This window comes from Phaethon lepturus, unplaced genomic scaffold (genome assembly GCF_000687285.1).
Source record: "Phaethon lepturus isolate BGI_N335 unplaced genomic scaffold, ASM68728v1 scaffold17132, whole genome shotgun sequence".
Classification (NCBI taxonomy): domain Eukaryota; kingdom Metazoa; phylum Chordata; class Aves; order Phaethontiformes; family Phaethontidae; genus Phaethon; species Phaethon lepturus.
The window spans coordinates 2032-18290 of NW_010525699.1; the positions used below are offsets into that span (position 1 = coordinate 2032).

The window sequence follows — 16259 nt, forward strand, 5'->3', positions numbered from 1 at the left end:
ATAGCACTTAGGAGCCCTGCTCTTGGCCCAGGTCTCCAGGGTGGTAAATCTTCAAGAGTCATAGGGCAAAAATCCATTTTTTGTCCCGAGGTGCTTCCAGGCATGGGTATAAGGAAAGAACGGGGTAGAGTTAATCAACCTTCGTCCTAGCCCACCTACATCATTGCTGCATGCATTTTTTTTTTTTAATAAGCATCAATACAATATATGTTTTTAAGAAGTAATTTGAAGGAAAGCACTGATCCTTCAGAAGTCTATGGAAAGTGTGAGTGGCACTGCAGGGCTGAGAGCCCCGGTTTGGAAGATGGGACCTGGCCTGTGGGTGGTGGAGGCAGGACCTGCCCATGGCTGTGATGTTTTGTGGGGAGTGAAGATGCTAGCCAACTACGTGTTGTATTGGAGGGCATACAGCAGTGGTGGGGGAGAACCTGGTACTCAGGGAAATGATCTTTGCAGTGGTGTTTTGAATTGATGTGTGGGACAGTGTTGCTTTTTGCAAGGCCAAAGAGAAGGCTGTTGCAGCAGCAGTCATTGGGTGCATTCATACATTGCTGTGAGGGCAGTGGGAGAAGCCCATAGCTCAGCGATCCTGTGCAGAAAGGTCTGATAAATTCCCCTCCAGCCCAGATGTAGGCTCCTACAGCCAGATGTGAGGGTGATGCCCAGAAGAGTGCAAGTCAATGCTAACCAAGATCCATCTCCATGTCTGCAGAAGCGGGGAGGAGCAGTAGTAAGATGGGTTATACCTAGAGACTTGGAGGGTTTTTAGTGTTTGATTTCATTAAGTCAGAGCCGACAGCTCGGCTCCTAGGAGGAGGTGCCATGTGCCATGGGGCCAGCTGTATTTAGGCCGGGGGGGAGCAATAGGATGTGGTAGGACTGAGACCTTCTGTTTTCTGAAAGTCATGGAAGGGCCTTGTTCCAAATTGCCACCATTGTTCTCATTCTGGAGCCTCTCCCACCCCTAAAAGAAAAAGATCTTATTTCATAAAGAGGCACTTGCACACTTGATCCCAGCTGAGCCATCGCTTGTTCAAATGCCACTGGAGGTGGCAGTGGCTGTGGACTACACTGATGAGGATGTGACACCTGTTCTTCTGTTTTCAGAGTACGGATCTGACGAGCACAGTTGGCTACGACAGCATCATTCAACATCTGAATGATGGCAGGAAGAACTGCAAAGAATTTGAAGACTTTTTGAAGGAAAGGTATGGAGCTGCCTCTGAAAATGGGTTGCGTTGAACCTGGGAAGTGAAGCGGTGGCACTACTACTCCTTATATTCCCAGTTTGGTTTCTGTCATGTCTAACTGTCCACTATGTTAAAACACCTTTGATTTTTGACTGATGAGGAACTTACTTGCTTACACTGTCCTTTCCTTGCACGGCTGGTGCTGTGGTATTAAGTCCATGCCCAGGAATCCTCAGCTGCGAGGCAGTGATGGTGTCCAGGGCTTGATGTTCACATTTTGAACTCTCTGTTAAAAAGAAAAAGGAATCAGGAGCAGTTTAATAATTCAGTCTTACATGTTGCCAGACATCTGTACTAATGTGTTTGCAGCTGTTGGTGGCATGCCCAGGCCACATGCTCTCCCATGAAGTTCACTTTGCAGTTCAGCTTGCAGAAGATCAGGTGAAGACTTTGGCATAGGAGAGGCATGTCTTTGTCCTGAATTTGTCTTTGTACATCATGGACAGCCCGCAGATTTCATTTTAAAAGGAAGTAGCAGTACTAGATGGTGTGTTTATTAATCATAGAATATCACCTAAGTAGGGGTTCTGTGGCTACAAGGGCACAACTGAGATGGTCTGGCCATGTATTTTGACTTTATGGTTCACCTGGATGAAAAGCGTTATAGAACAACCCTGAATTAATGTAATTTTGATATTGAGAACTGGAGAAAACAAACCTCTCAATACAAGACTTGGTACAAAACAGCCTGGAACAAATATAATGGGGATGAAGAGGAGGAGAACCTGCAGTTAAGTGTCTAATGCATCTACATCTGTCTGGGCTGTAATCCCATGTCCCAGGAAAATTTGGGCTTTCCAGCTGTCCGAGAAACCATCCGCTGAACACTGAGAACTGTCCCCCACTGATCTGTGACAATGGAGAAAGTGAAAAAAGCCTCCTCCACACCCTGTGCCCCGTTCCTCTTTGCTGTTGAAGACGGTGTATGTTCCCACTGACCTGTCTAGCCAGAAGGAGATTAGAGGCTGGACCTGGACTTGCTACTGGCGCTCCTCTCTGAACATGGCCCAGTTCTCCATGTATAGCATGGCTGTTACATGGTCCCAGACATGGAGAACATGCATGTTGGATTTGATGCTTTGTCTCAAAAGGAAGTTCATGGGAATATTGTTAAAGGAAAAAAGTCAATTTATAATCTTTATTTTTTCAATTTCCCTAAAAGACTTAATTTAGGTGAACCCCACTGCCAAACTCTAGAAATCAACAACATAGGCATCTGCATCTGCTTTAGAGATACAGGCATTTTAGGAAGCTATTTATTTTATCCAGTTGACCTTCTAATGCAAGCCTCTAGCCGTACTTGTTCCTCTCCCTAGCAGACAGCTAGGGTGGCTTGCCCTGATGGAGATATCTACACGTGACCAGGCAAGTCCAGCCCTGGTTGTCTGTACGGATTTCAATACAACTGCAGAAAGCTGGTTGTTCTTAGACTACAAGACATAGGCTTTCTTTCCCCCCACATCTTTCATCCAAGAGGGGAGGACAATACAATCTCTCAAAGGTGTTATTTATGTTACCTCACAAGATGTGACCTCTTCTTCAGGTGTTCTCCCTAAGGATCAGAGAGATCAGGAGAGAGTACCTGTTGCCTCATTTTAAAATGTCCTGAAGACCTGAAATGGCTCAGCTGAGCTTTGGGGTGCATGTATGGTGGCTGAGTGGTCTTTGAGGTGCCTACTCCCTCCTGTCACATTTGGTTTAAATTGGCCAAATTGAATTCAAAAGTACTTTGTGTGGATGGACTGACAGACGCTGATAACCGAGACGCAGAAAACGTGTGATTGCGTAAGCCTTGTTCCCATAGGAAACGGAGCTAAAAACTGCTCTGGTGACTCACCTGGCTGCATCTAGCCACCAGCTACGCTGGCTGCTTAGTCTTCCATCTCCTGTGGAGGTGGTTCTTGCATCCATCGGCCATGGGGACATGGTGAGAGCAATATATCGGGACCACAGCCACAACAAAATGAAGTGTTTTCACTAGAAAAGCTATTGGGTAACTGCAAACAACAGTCTTCCTTCAACCAACTGAAGGAATTTGTTTTGGTTTGCAGCAGGTCAGAAGATAGGGAGGATGATAAGAGCGGGTCTCAGCCTCCGCTGTAAACAAGTATCAGTTCCTGAAATGAGAACTTCCTCTCATTTCTCTCTTTCCTCAACAGGGCAGTTATAGAAGAAAAATATGGCAAAGAGCTCATTAACTTGTCGAAGAAGAAGCCCTGTGGGCAGATGGAGCTGAAGTAAGTTCACAGTCCTGTGTGTGTTCTGCTTTTATGGTTGTCCTTAATTGGAGCAATGAAGAAGGAGGAGAAGGAAGGAGGCTGTGAGAGACAAAACAGTATTGAAATGTGATTGGGACATTACCAGAAGATCACAGAATCACAGAATCATTAAGGTTGGAAAAGACTTTCAAGATGATCACGTCCAACCATTAACCCAACACCACCATGCCCCCTAAAGCATGTCCTGAAGTGCCACATCCACACGTTTTTTGAACACTTCCAGTGATGGTGACTCCACCACCTCCCTGGGAAGCCTGTTCCAAAGATCATCTGAAATCGGCCTTGAGAATGAATGGTGCACAGTTGGGTTGGCCTTTGCCAGTAAACAAGTTGGAGTCCACCAAGTTCCCAGCAGCTATAGACTAACCAAAGTATCATAGATGCTCAGGTGAGATGTGGGCTGGCATTTCATCAGAGGGCCAAGGATCATGAGACCTTGGGTTCACTTCTGACTGGTTTTGTGGCCAGAGGGAAGTACTGGTACTTCCTTGACTCAAACCATACAAATCTTAAAGCCCAGCATGTTACCACCCCACAGGGGTGCTGTGGCTGCTGTGGTTGGCTCCATGAGCAGGTCTCCATTTCCTCAGTGACCCTTGGCACCTTCTGCTTTCTGCTTTGTTGCTATACTTTATACATGCCCTGTCTGATATTCTCTGATCATTTATTTGCAGTTTTATATTCAGGTGTCACATAAAATATTTCTGAAATCTTTATCATACAATATCAATAGGGAAAAAAGCTCCCTACCTTTCCAACCACTGGCCAACACACCGTGCAGAAGGTGTTCATACATCCCATATGATACATTTAGGAGGTTGCCTGAAACATGTGCCATGAAACCCAGAATTTTTAATACTGTACAATGTTCAGAAAGATGTAAAGTGGATCTCAAACCAAGTGAGCTGTGGTATACTCACCAAGAGGGAAAAAGGCGGAGGTATACAAGAGGATAAATAACCTGCTTCGAGCTGTTTTGGCCAGCGTCAAGTGAGGGACTTGCTATCTGGTTTGGGAAAGGTGCTCTGCTGATGCCTGCACCTTGCTGTGCTTTCTCACTCTTTTTAATGCTGTGCCTGTTTTTCAGCACGCTGAAGAGATCCCTGGATGTTTTCAAGCAACGTAAGTAATTCTTCTGCTTTATGTTTGTTAGGACACTTGGCAGCACCAAAGCCTGCAGGCAACTGCTTGGGAAGAAAATAGAAGCGAAACCTCCCAAACAGCGTGATGCTGGGGTCGGGCATAGGCTGTCTTCTTGGCCAGGCTCATTCCAGCACGTGGGGTTTGGGACGGAGCACTCCAGGGCACGCGTGGGAGAGGAGGCTCACGGGGTGTCCCTTTGGGCATCTCTTGGGCTTTCAGGGCTGGCTGCAGCTCAGAGCTTTTGCTCGCATTGTGCATCAGAAGCTGTGCGTGGGAAGCTCAGCTGGAGTTTGTTGGACTGGCTCGCCTTGCCCGCTTCACACACATACGCAGTAATTGCAGCATCTGAAAGATGATTCTTTGGCCACCTTATATTGTCCCTTCGTTGCCATGTGTCACTCTGCTCCCCTGTGCTGAGCCCAGCCTCTGCCCCAGCCAGCTTCATCTGCTGCCCTGTACCGTGGTGGACCTCCCTAAGGAGGCTCTGCCCTCTGAGCAGCTGACTTAATAGCTGCGGGTTTGAAACAGCTCAGGGGGTTGAATCGTGAGCTGCAGCTTGGCTTCGCTCCCTTGATGAGCTCGCTGGGATGGTGTTCCGCGGTGGGGCTGCTCACGTTCAGCAAGAGGAGCCGCAGATTTTTTTAGCGTTAGTTTTTCTGTGACCCAAGTTTGTCGGGACAACACTTCCTTCAGATGGCTGCTTCGGGGTGCAATGTGTTGAAACGTGCCTGGATTCATCTGGATGAGGGGGGATGTGACTGTGCTTGTTTGAATAACTTCTCTTGACAGGAGTTTTCTTAACCTGAAAGGCAGGCCCCAGCAGGACGGATCCTGAGTAACTCCTTACACAGGCAGGCACTGCTTGGAGACTGCTTCAAAAGTGCTGCTGCTTTTGTGTTTGTGCAAGGGGATGTATGACGTGGGATCTCTGGGTCAGTTTGATGTCGACCACAACAGTTGACTTGAGCAACAGAGTCTTTCTAAGAATATATATATAGACACTTAATTATTTTTCTTTGCAGAGATAGACAATGTGGGGCAAGGTCACATCCAGCTGGCACAAACCCTTCGGGAGGAAGCAAAGAAAATGGAGGACTTCAGGGAAAAACAAAAACTGCATCGGAAAAAGGTGAGGTGCTGTGGGAGCACGCGCCTTCGCCGCAGGGTGTCGATCCTGTCCCAGCAATCGGCTGGTGCTGCCCGGTGTCCCCCCCCATGTCCCAGCCCCCTCCATGCTGCCGGTGCCTGCTGCTGCCAGGAAGTCCTGATCTCCCTCCTACATGTTGTAACTGTGTTGGTGATCTGTGTGGCAACCTCCGGCTTCCTTCTCACTGCCGTGTCTTCTCCTCTGGGCGCCTTTTGGGGCCAGCAATAGTAGGGGCTCTGCTCCAGGGATGCCAGCCGCAACCAGGAGTTTTTTTAAAGCATGTGTGTGTAGCGCTGTATGAGCTCCATGTGGTATGCTAAAATTGGCAAGCCTTTTTTTAACTTCTTCTGCCCTGAGATACCTTCGTCTGGAAATTAAGGGAAAACTGCTAAAACCGGGGGCTGGTTTGGACCTAGCAGCGGGGAGTGGGCTTCCCAATTTTTCCAGACCCTATGGAGAAAATACAGTACTATATATTGCTAGGGTTTCATTTGTAGAGCTCCTTTGCATACACAAGTGGAGGCTTAGATAGAAGCATAAAAGATGGGTTTAAGATGTTTTGGGTGGACAGAAGGTCCATAAACCCATCTCAGTCTGGTCCATGCCTCTTCCTTTCCTAAGCCACATAGTCCATCCTGGAGCTTCGACGGTCACTGATGTGCTGACTCCAGGTCTGTTGTCTTCACAGATAGAGCTGATAATGGAGGCGATTCACAAAAACAGGAATTTGCAGTACAAGAAGACCATGGAGGTAAAGCAAACGTGTTGCTGTTTTTTTGCTGGGTTAATGCTGCTAACACACACATGCACAGCTCTGGGGTAGATTTAAATGTGAGGGTCTTCCTCCTTTGTTGCAAGTCTCTATGTTGTGTCTGCATGAGCACTATGCAGGGCATGCTCCGAAAAACTGAAGAGTATGCCAGGGGCACAGACGGTGGTAGCCTTGCAGAGTTGGATGTGAGTGATTTAAATGTCATGGACTCAATTGCCATAAGCTTTTCATTCCAAACGAAGGGCAGCTTGTCTTGTGAGGTCGGTTTTCCCCAAGGAGTAGGGCATCTGGGACCTCGCATGCCGTCCTCTGCTCTGCTGGCAGCCTGCGCCCACCTTTTCACTCGTAGGCTGTGCTTTCCTCCAAAGCCTCCTGCGTGAGCTGTAGTTTGCATCTCGTTGCTTGCTGACATGCTCCTGCCCTGTTTGGTGGCTCTCCCAGGCCAAGCGGCTCTACGAGCAGCGCTGCAGGGATAAGGACGAGGCGGAACAGGCTGTGCACCGCAACGCAAACCTGGTGACGCAGAAGCAACAGGAGAAGGTACGGAGAGAGGGGTGGCTGTGGGGCAGGGGGAGAAGGGGGTGTCTCTTCTCACAGCTCTCCTGCCCCATGGCTCTTCTCCCAGCTTTGGGGCTTGGGCTGAGATGGGAGGGCAGATGATGTTCCTTGGTTGTGCCCGTGATGCACCAGAGCTCTCCTCTACCTTTCTTCTATCTCCCATTTTTGGCAGTTGTTCCTGAAGCTGGCTCAGACAAAATCAGCTCTGGAGGACTCTGGTGAGCATGGAAATAGCAGCGTTTGGAGGGTGAGGGGAGTGTTTCCCAGGGCAGGGGGTTGTGAAGCCATGGCATGGCTCTCAGGCACAGGGCAAGCTCCAGCTCTTGGGTCAGGCACGGCTCCTCAAAAACACGGGCCCAAGATACCGGCGGTGGGCACCTGCCCTGGAGAAGAATGCATGACCCCACCAAGGCTGCTCCCACAGCATGACCCTCTGTCTTGCTGTGCAGCTCCATGTCCCCTTGCAGTGCCCACCCCTAGCCAACCTTTTACTTCTACAGCTTTTTTATGCATTACTGCTGCTTTCTCCCTGATGTCCCAGCATTTTAAAATTCGCACGTTACCTTCTAGCAAAGGGTTTTTTTAAATTGATGTTAATTAGATGTCAATGTGATTTCTTTCACAGACAGGAGTTACCAGCAGAGCGTTACCACACTGGAGAAGATCCGGGAAGAATGGCAGAAAGAGCACATCAAAGCTTGTGAGGTAAATGCCCTGAAGCACCTTCATGTGGCAGCGTGGTCCTCTGGACGTCCGTCCCCTTGTTGCGGGGGTTAGGGATGGTGCAGATTTGCCTTCTCTGTATTCCCCCGGCAGGTGTTGCAGCTAACCCTGCGTGTGTCTCATGCTTGGCTTCTGGATTCAACATCCCACTGCTTTGAAGTTTCCACTCTTTTTTAATTTTTTTTTCTTCCACCATTTTTTAAAATTGATAGAGTCAACACACTAAGTAGTGACATTTTTGTCCATTACCTGCCTGCACGTTCGGTGTGGCCATCATCTTGAACAGTCACGGCCACGGCCACCTCTGCACATCTGGCAACTCGAAGCCAATATGTGCTATAGCTGCAACACCACCCAGCTGACTTGGTCTGAAATTCTGACTTTAAATGACTTTGCAGCAGAGGCTGGTGGTGGGCTGAGGACGCAGGCTGGGTGAGGCCATCCCCACGCACCTGGAGCCCTTCGCCTTGTATCTCACGGACCACGCAGTAGCGTGAGAACCCCTCCGAGTGGTTGTATCAGCCTAGAGCAGACTGTTTCATAGTGAAGTGGTCTAGCAAAGTTTTCTAGCACATGCTGGGGAATTCCAGAGCTGGCGGTGAGAGGACCGTGCAGTCGCTCTGCTGCTGACCTGTGTCTTGCAGCCACCTGTGGTCTGTGACCGAGGGATGGACAGGGACTGCCGAGATCAAGGTTTTATCCCAGGTCTGCTCCAAGCTTGCGGAAGGCCATCTCATCCCCAGCTGCACCAATTCCTTCCCAAGTTATTTCTCTCCAGGTTTCCATCGTATTTTTTCCTTTTGAAATGGAATTGGCTGTCTGTTTTGTGTGAGGTGCGTCGGTGTCTCAGTGCTGGTGTGCTTTTGGTGTCTGGAGTCTCTGGAAGCCTCCCTGATGGTGGGTCATGGGAAGCAGTGGTTTCATTTCTGCAGATGGATCACATGGGAGTTTTCCCCACGGTGTGTTGCAAAGGTCATAACTGATAACAAGTGCGTACGTACCCTTGGGATGAAAGGTTATCTTTCATGGAAATATGTAAAGGCATGTGAAATTGAAGTATACCAGACAGCAGATTTCAAAATACTTGGGTTTAAATCTGCTTGGAAAAGGGATGGGCAGGAAAGAGGGAGAAGACCAGCCAGTCAATGCACCTCTGTTTTCATACATGCCCTGTGTTTTTTTATTGCACCGTACCAGTGGGAGGGAAGCGAGCTGGGACTGCAGGACCATGGGGTACCTAGGGAACATGCACTGCTTTTAGGAAGCTGGTTTGATCTCCCCAGAGGTAGTGGTGTGCCGGGTGACCCCTTCCGCATCAGTACTGCAGACTTGCCCAAGCTTAACACACATCTTTGAAGTACCTGGTTGTGCTGAGGGATGATTTCTCCTCTGGACAAGCTGGAGGACTCATGGTTTCCATGTTTTCTGCAGAAGACCAACACCACCTGCTCCTCAATGAGGACAGCTGCCTTTGTGGTGGCACTTGGGGATGAGAAGCAATCAGGATAAAAGAGATTTTCTCTCCTTTTAAAAATGTTAGGGCTGTTTCGTCTCTATCATTTTAGTTCTTTGAGACTCAGGAGTGCGAGCGGATCAACTACTTCCGCAACGCCCTCTGGCTTCATGTCAACCAGCTCTCACAGGACTGCGTCCAGAATGATGAGGTACATCAAATGAAAATCTTCATTTTTCTGTTCGGAAATCAGAGCCCAATTTTCTTTCTTGTGCACTGAGCTGTGTTATGTCCGAGTTGGGCTGTGGCTTTTCATCAGCCACCAAACACCAGGATGAGTGTGCAGGGAGAAAGTTTGGGCCAAAGCTCTTGCAGATGATGTTCCCTCTGTGATTCCCATGTTTTTTGAGGCTGGTGAGACACTGGCACAGGTTTCCCCAAGAGGTGGTCGATGCCCCATCCCTGGAAACATCCCAGGTCAGGCTGGACGGGGCTCTGAGCAACCTGCTCTGGTTGCAGATGTCCCTGCTCACTGCAGGGGGGTTGGACTTGAAAGGTCCCTTCCAAGCCAAACTATGATTCTATGATTCCCCTACCACTGAAGCTTGTATCCTGGGTGAGCACTGGGCTTACTGTGATAAAAGACTGGAAAAAACTCTCTTGTTTTTTAACCTGATGTACAGAAATGCTTTTTATTTCCCTTTTGCAGAAATATGAGGAAATCCGCAAGAGTTTAGAAATGTGCAGCATTGAGAAGGATATTGATTTTTTTGTAAATTTACGCAAAACTGGAAGTTTGGCCCCAGGTAAGAGCCAGGTATGATCTCACAAAGCAGTGCTGACTTCCTTGTACTCTTCATGGAGCTGCTGCTCTGATCAGCATCAGTGTGGATGCAAAAAAACCCCATTGATTTTACAACATTCCTCCTTTCATTGACTAGCGTGCAGCACTAATCTCTGCCACTTATGCCCAGCCCCTGAAGATGGTTTCCCCTTTCTGTAACTTTTAATTTCCTCCTCAGGCATTTTCCCAGAGAGAGGACAGATTCAGCAGCTGAATGTTGGTGTTGACACGTAGTTTATGCTTGTAAAAGGTCTGTACTTTACTATTGTTAATTTTTTCTAGCTCCTGTTGTTTATGAAAACTACTATAATACACAGAGAAATGCAACTCCTGTGAGAAGTCCGGTTCCTGTACCTATATCAAGGTAAGGGACATAACATGTACAATTGCAATTGCTATTGCAAAAGATGCCCTCCAAAAAAAAAAAAAAGGCAGCATATCTTGTTGCTTTCAGTCTGTTGGACGCTTGACTTGGGAGTATTAGAGGAAAATACTTCCCATGCTATGTAGTCCATCACTCTCCACAGCAGGAGTTATGCCAATATCATGCCTATTATAAGGTCTTCAAAGACTGCCTCAAGCCCAGTCAGAGGTTTTTGCTCCCCCTTTTGGGGTCATTTCTCCGTTCTCATGGATGGGAATATTATTCTGAAAGTGCTTGTGGGTGAAGGTGTGCTCATTTTTTCTTGTGCTAATCTGCTTCCAAAAGTCCTTTGCATCAAAGTGAGCAGCTGTGGTACTTGGACAGCAGAAAAGAAAGGCATTTTCATGTCTTGCTTTCTCTGGGAACAATCTGACCTCCCTTTTAGAGCAGCCTTTGACACCAAAATGAAACCTCCTGGGCTTCCCTGCATAGTTCTCCATGTAGTCTGTCTGTCTGAGGAGAGATGGATCAGTTAAAAGCGTGTGTGGGTAGAGGGAGGCACAGCAGAGCTGAATTCAGTCCTCCAGGAGTGAAGCTGGGCAGGGAGGACAGGGTTGAAGGATGCTTCTGCTGGGGGGAAAATGGGGATTCAGGGCCAAAGACTCTTGCTAAGGATGAGTGTGCCGCATTGCCCGTCACATTGGGAGAGGAGTCACGTCCAATTATGGCTTCCTGATGTCTCAGTCTGGGCAAAGGCATGTAAAAAGGCATGCCCTGAGGGCCACTTGTGAATGTTTCCCCAACTTCATGCTTTTTGGATACTTTTTCCTCTCCCTTACTGTATCAGCTTCAATTCCCGTGTTTGCCAAACAGGCTGTCAGTGAGCCCACCATGACATGCTTTGGTACCAGGTCTTCATAAAGCCCAGGCTGGCCAAACCTCTTGCCTTCCCAAACAGCTCTGGGAGGGCAGTTTGGCAGTGCAGAGCCAGGACAACGTGAGTCCCATAGCCACACAGATCCTCAGCTCTGTGTTTCCTTCTGTGCAGGAGGGGACCTCTACCCACCCCGACCAGCGCACCAGGTGAGTTACTTGCTTTATGGGGTTTCTGGCCCCACAGAGGAACTCTCTGCTCTTGCTCTTCCCCATCAGATCATGACCTTCAGCTCTCTAAAGGGATTGCTTTAGGTGAAGCTTCTGCTGTAAGTTCAGTCCCCACTGCAAGATGCTGGGAAGTTGGGCGCTGACTTTGAAGGCAAGGTTTCATCCAGGAGAAGTTCTGATCAAAGCCCTGTGTGTAGGCATTTCTGAAGCTTAAGGATGTCTACGCTGGGGATCCCACCTGCCTCTGCAGTTTGCGCCCTTCTCTGCTTCAACAGCACGAGCTATATCATTCTTCAGTGATGGGATACTGCAGTGGGACTGAGCAAAACAAGATCCTGCTTTGGCTCTTGGGCAAATCAAATTTCAGCCTCATTCCCTCCTGCCTCCCATCCCCTGAACATGGGTGGCCAGAACATGGTGCTTTTTTCCTACGTAGTCTCATAATGAGTACTTCTCATGAGCAGACTTAATTTTTTGTGCACTGTGTTTCAGGTGAGCCGGATTATGCTACAGTTGATGGCTACAGCTTGGTACATCACTAATAGCCACAGTAAGTACTCATATTTGATGAAGAAAGGATTTAAGATGAGATGCAGCTACACAGAGGAGGGACATTGGAGAAAGAAAGGCCATCAGTTAAGGGATGACATTTTGAGGTGACTGACTGGGAGTGATGATCATGTCAGCCCTCCCGTTGCTTGCCTGAGCTGGAGCTGTGGTTTTAGATGCTGTTGATCCTGTTCTGTAGGTTCTCCAGGCAGAAGACACTGTTGGTCTGGCCAGCATGGCAGAGGTGGTGTTTCCAGTTATTCCCAGTCACACAGAGCTGAAGTGCTTCTCCATTTTAAGAAAGTATTTGAGGACTCTGATAATTATTTGTATATTCAGAAGGTGCCTACTAAAAATCTGTGCCTTTGATCAGCAAATTGCTTGGACAGATATCCCGTCTTCACACTCAGGGGAAGAAAAGGAACATAAGCGATGGACCCAGACAAAGGGGCGACCTATGTCAGAAGGTTTTTGATTTGAAGCTCTTCTAAAGTGCAGCCATTTGGGAGAGGCTGGAGCCTCCCAGTCTCCAGATAACTAAGAAGTCACATGTGCCGAGGGGAGCACTGTGCGATGCTTTGGGCATGCTGGCTTGTGTTCAGGGCATATATAACCCTCTCAGACCTCAGGTTACACTTTCATCTGTTTCTAACATTTTTCATTAATGGTGATTAAACTTGTAATTCAGGTTTAATTTAGTAACATCTCTCAAGGAGCTTACTTAGAGGAGGACCATGGGTCTGGCTTAACTGTACACATGCTCCAGGATTAAGCACTGATACTGGAAGCTGATTTGCATCTTGCCTGGTGCAGCAGTCCACAGTGCAGCTACCTAGCAAGAGGCTGTGCCACCACAAACCTGCTGGGAAGTCCTGCACCCTATGGCATTGTTGAGGATCTGAATAAAGGTGGTCAGCTCTTCCAACCGCCTCTCCAATTAAGGGGTTATGGTTTTTTAGGCTCGTGGTGTATTTTGTCACTGATAGGCTCTGTAGAGCCCCATTTGATTAACTTCTGTGAATCCCTGAACTTGGACTTATTCTGGCTATGCATCACTGGAAACAAACTGTTGGCTTGGAGCCATGAAACTTGTTTCCTGACCAGGTCTCCTCGAAGTTCATGCCCTTTTTGTTAACATATGTATGATTATGGCTTTGATTCAGATGCTCACGTGCCTCAGGGCTGCTGGTCTCTCTAAGTTGTCCCTGTGTGCAGTGTTGCTGAACAGCTCCTCAGTGCCTTGTGACACTGGACACGGGAACAGAGGATATGGGGACCAGCACACAATTTAGCTGTCTAAACCTGGTGCTAGGTGATTGACTTTGGAGCAACAGGAGTTGCTAGTTGTATGATATTCTTCAAGCTGAATCTGCATGAGTTCAGTGTATGCCTAAGCCCACTGGTCCCCCATATTTCCTTGTGTGGAGATCACGGCGAGTTTTAACATCTGTCCTGCTGCATTATAATGAACTGTGCAAAGTGCACATGTCAAGGAATCAGTTGTGCTATTTTATTTCTGAAAGACTACGTATACAAATACTCTTCTGAAGGAACCTGCTGTAGTCTTAATCTTTAAATACATATTTTCAAAATATCAGTTTTGAGACTTGTGTGTTGGATATATTGTGTTTTTTTTTTTCTCAGTGCTGTCACATTCACTTTCTCTCAGGGCTGGTATACCCCAAAAGCACACTAGGATGATCAGGCAGGGCGAGTTGCCTCTCCTGGAAGGAAACCCACCAGAGCATATCCTTCCTCAGCCTTTATTTCAGTACTTGCTCAGTACCAAGTGAGTTGTGGGAGAGAGTAGCCCAAGGAAGGCTGGCATGAGAACAAGTCCTTGTGATTAGCCATGAACTGCAGACCATGTAGGTTTGTTTCCCCTGGAAGAGTATCTACTCTGTAATACATTGCATGGTTTCTTTATTGGGATTTTTCAGCTGACTGAGCATCATAGAATCATAGAATCATTAATGTTGGAAAAGACCTTTAAGATCATCAAGTCCAACCATCAACCCAACACCACCATGCCCACTAAACTATATCCCGAAGTGCCGCGTCTACATGTTTTTTGAACACTTCCAGTGATGGTGACTCCACCACTTCCCTGGGCAGCCCGTTACAGTGCTTGACCACCCTTTCAGTAAAGAAATCTTTCCTAATATCCAGTCTAAACCTCTCCTGACACAACTTGAGGCCATTTCCTCTTGTCCTATCGCTGGTTACTTGGGAGAAAAGCCCAACACCCACCTCGCCACAACCCCCTTTCAGGTAGTTGTAGAGAGCAATAAGGACTCCCCTCAGCCTCCTCTTCTCCAGACTGAACACCCCCAGTTCCCTCAGCTGCTGCTCATCAGACTTGTGCTCCAAACCCCTCACCAGCTCCGTTGCCCTTCTCTGGACACGCTCCAGCACCTCAATGTTCTTCTTGCACTGAGGGGCCCAAAACTGAACACAGGATTCGAGGTGTGGCCTCAGCAATGCCAAGTACAGGGGCATGATCACTGCCCTGCTCCTGCTGGCCACACTATTGCTGATACAGGCCAGGACGCTGTTGGTCTTCTTGGCCACCTGGGCACACTGCTGGCTCATGTTCAGCTGGCTGTCAACCAGCACCCCCAGGTCCCTTTCAGCCGGGCAGCTCTCCAGTCACTCTTCCCCCACAATAGATGGTGTTAGGCTTTTCTGGATGTGGAGGTCCCTAATGAGGCTGAAACTTGTCTTGCCCATTCACTTAATGCACGGAAGTAATCCCAAAATAGGGGTGCTGGTTCTGAATACACCAACTGTTTGAATAGACCTAAAACCAAGCACTTCCTGGCTTGGAAGAGGAGTGTCCAGACATGGAGCTACTGAGAAGCAAGTCTGTGTGCCCATGAGTGCTGAAATGGCTTTTTATTTTCAGTAACTTCCCTTGCCTGGTTGTCTTCCAAGTTGTGCAGAAAACTTTGGCCTCCTTACAAGCACCTATGAAAAAGCCTGTCCTCCTCCTGGGCCCTATAGAAGGGCCTGGCCTCCTTACAGCCCCTGATAACCAGCTGTGCCGACTTCTCAGAGCAGTGCTGTCTGCACAGCTCCTGCCATCCCTGCCCTGCGTGCCCCACAGGGAGAGACAGACAACAAATGCCTTAATAAGATAACTGGTTTAATATGACAGAAAAAGAAGAGGAATACAGACAGTGAGTAAATCTTGTGTCCCTTCAGATGCTGGGCATCCCACCTTTGGGCACTCTGACAGAGGTCTCTTTTGGTCCTTTGAGCCAATATATAAATTACTTAGAAGAAAACATCTCTATTCCTAAATTATATTCACACAGGAACTTCTTGCTGCACTTCCAGATACAGGCGAGGCTGGGCAGGTGCCGTAAGGGCTGGTACCAGGCAGGAGCTGCCCACAGACCCCATTACCATGAGCCCTGCGCCTGCTGTGGGGCTCACTGGCTCCCCAACATGCAATGGGCTCCCGGTCAGGATCAATGCATCCTGCCTTGACCCATGTACAGTTTACCTTTCCCACAGATATTATAAATTACAGATTACGTTAATAACATTTGGGCTTCTCAAGCCCTAAGTACAAGGTCCAATAGAGTGGACACTGCCTGTCTGAGATCATGAACTCCTTGACTATGATGTCTTCTGCAGGGTGGGCCTGAGCTCTGTGGGGGCTTGTCTGTCCGGAAGAAATCACTTCTGTTCCCAGTGGGACTCGGCTCCAGCCGTGGCTCCCTGGGGCTCCAGGGAGGGATCAGAAGGGGCATTGGCAGACCCCAGGCTGAACCAGCAGGCCCACTGTGGCTGGAGGTGCCACAGGCACTGCAGGACAGGCTGCCCGGCTCCAACGGCGCTTCCAGGTCCTGCCATGACGCAGGTGAAAAGAGACCTCACACTCCCCATCCTCAATAGTAGGGGCTTGGCTTTTCACCCCACATTCCCTCTAGCAGCAGCCTGGCCTCCCCCCAGGCCCTCACAGGGAAGCCTGGCCCCCTCTCAAGCTCCTACGGAAGGGACGCACCGCGACTCGGTGTGTCCCTCTGTCCCTCCCGTACGTGCCGCCCTGCTGATTGGACGAAAGC

General features: G+C 48.5%; 1 protein-coding gene across 1 annotated transcript; it reads left to right on the plus strand.

Moving 5' to 3' along the window:
* Positions 1-1107: 1107 nt before the first annotated feature.
* On the plus strand, positions 1108-12603 carry PSTPIP2 (proline-serine-threonine phosphatase interacting protein 2; the record flags this gene model as incomplete). Its single annotated transcript, XM_010282846.1, has 14 exons — positions 1108-1208; positions 3410-3487; positions 4617-4651; positions 5695-5801; positions 6508-6570; positions 7033-7131; positions 7322-7367; positions 7775-7854; positions 9438-9536; positions 10035-10131; positions 10452-10533; positions 11582-11616; positions 12130-12187; positions 12386-12603. Coding segments are annotated over 13 exons (972 nt in total), but the record flags the coding sequence as incomplete, so codon positions are not given.
* Between the last annotated feature and the right edge of the window lie 3656 nt (positions 12604-16259).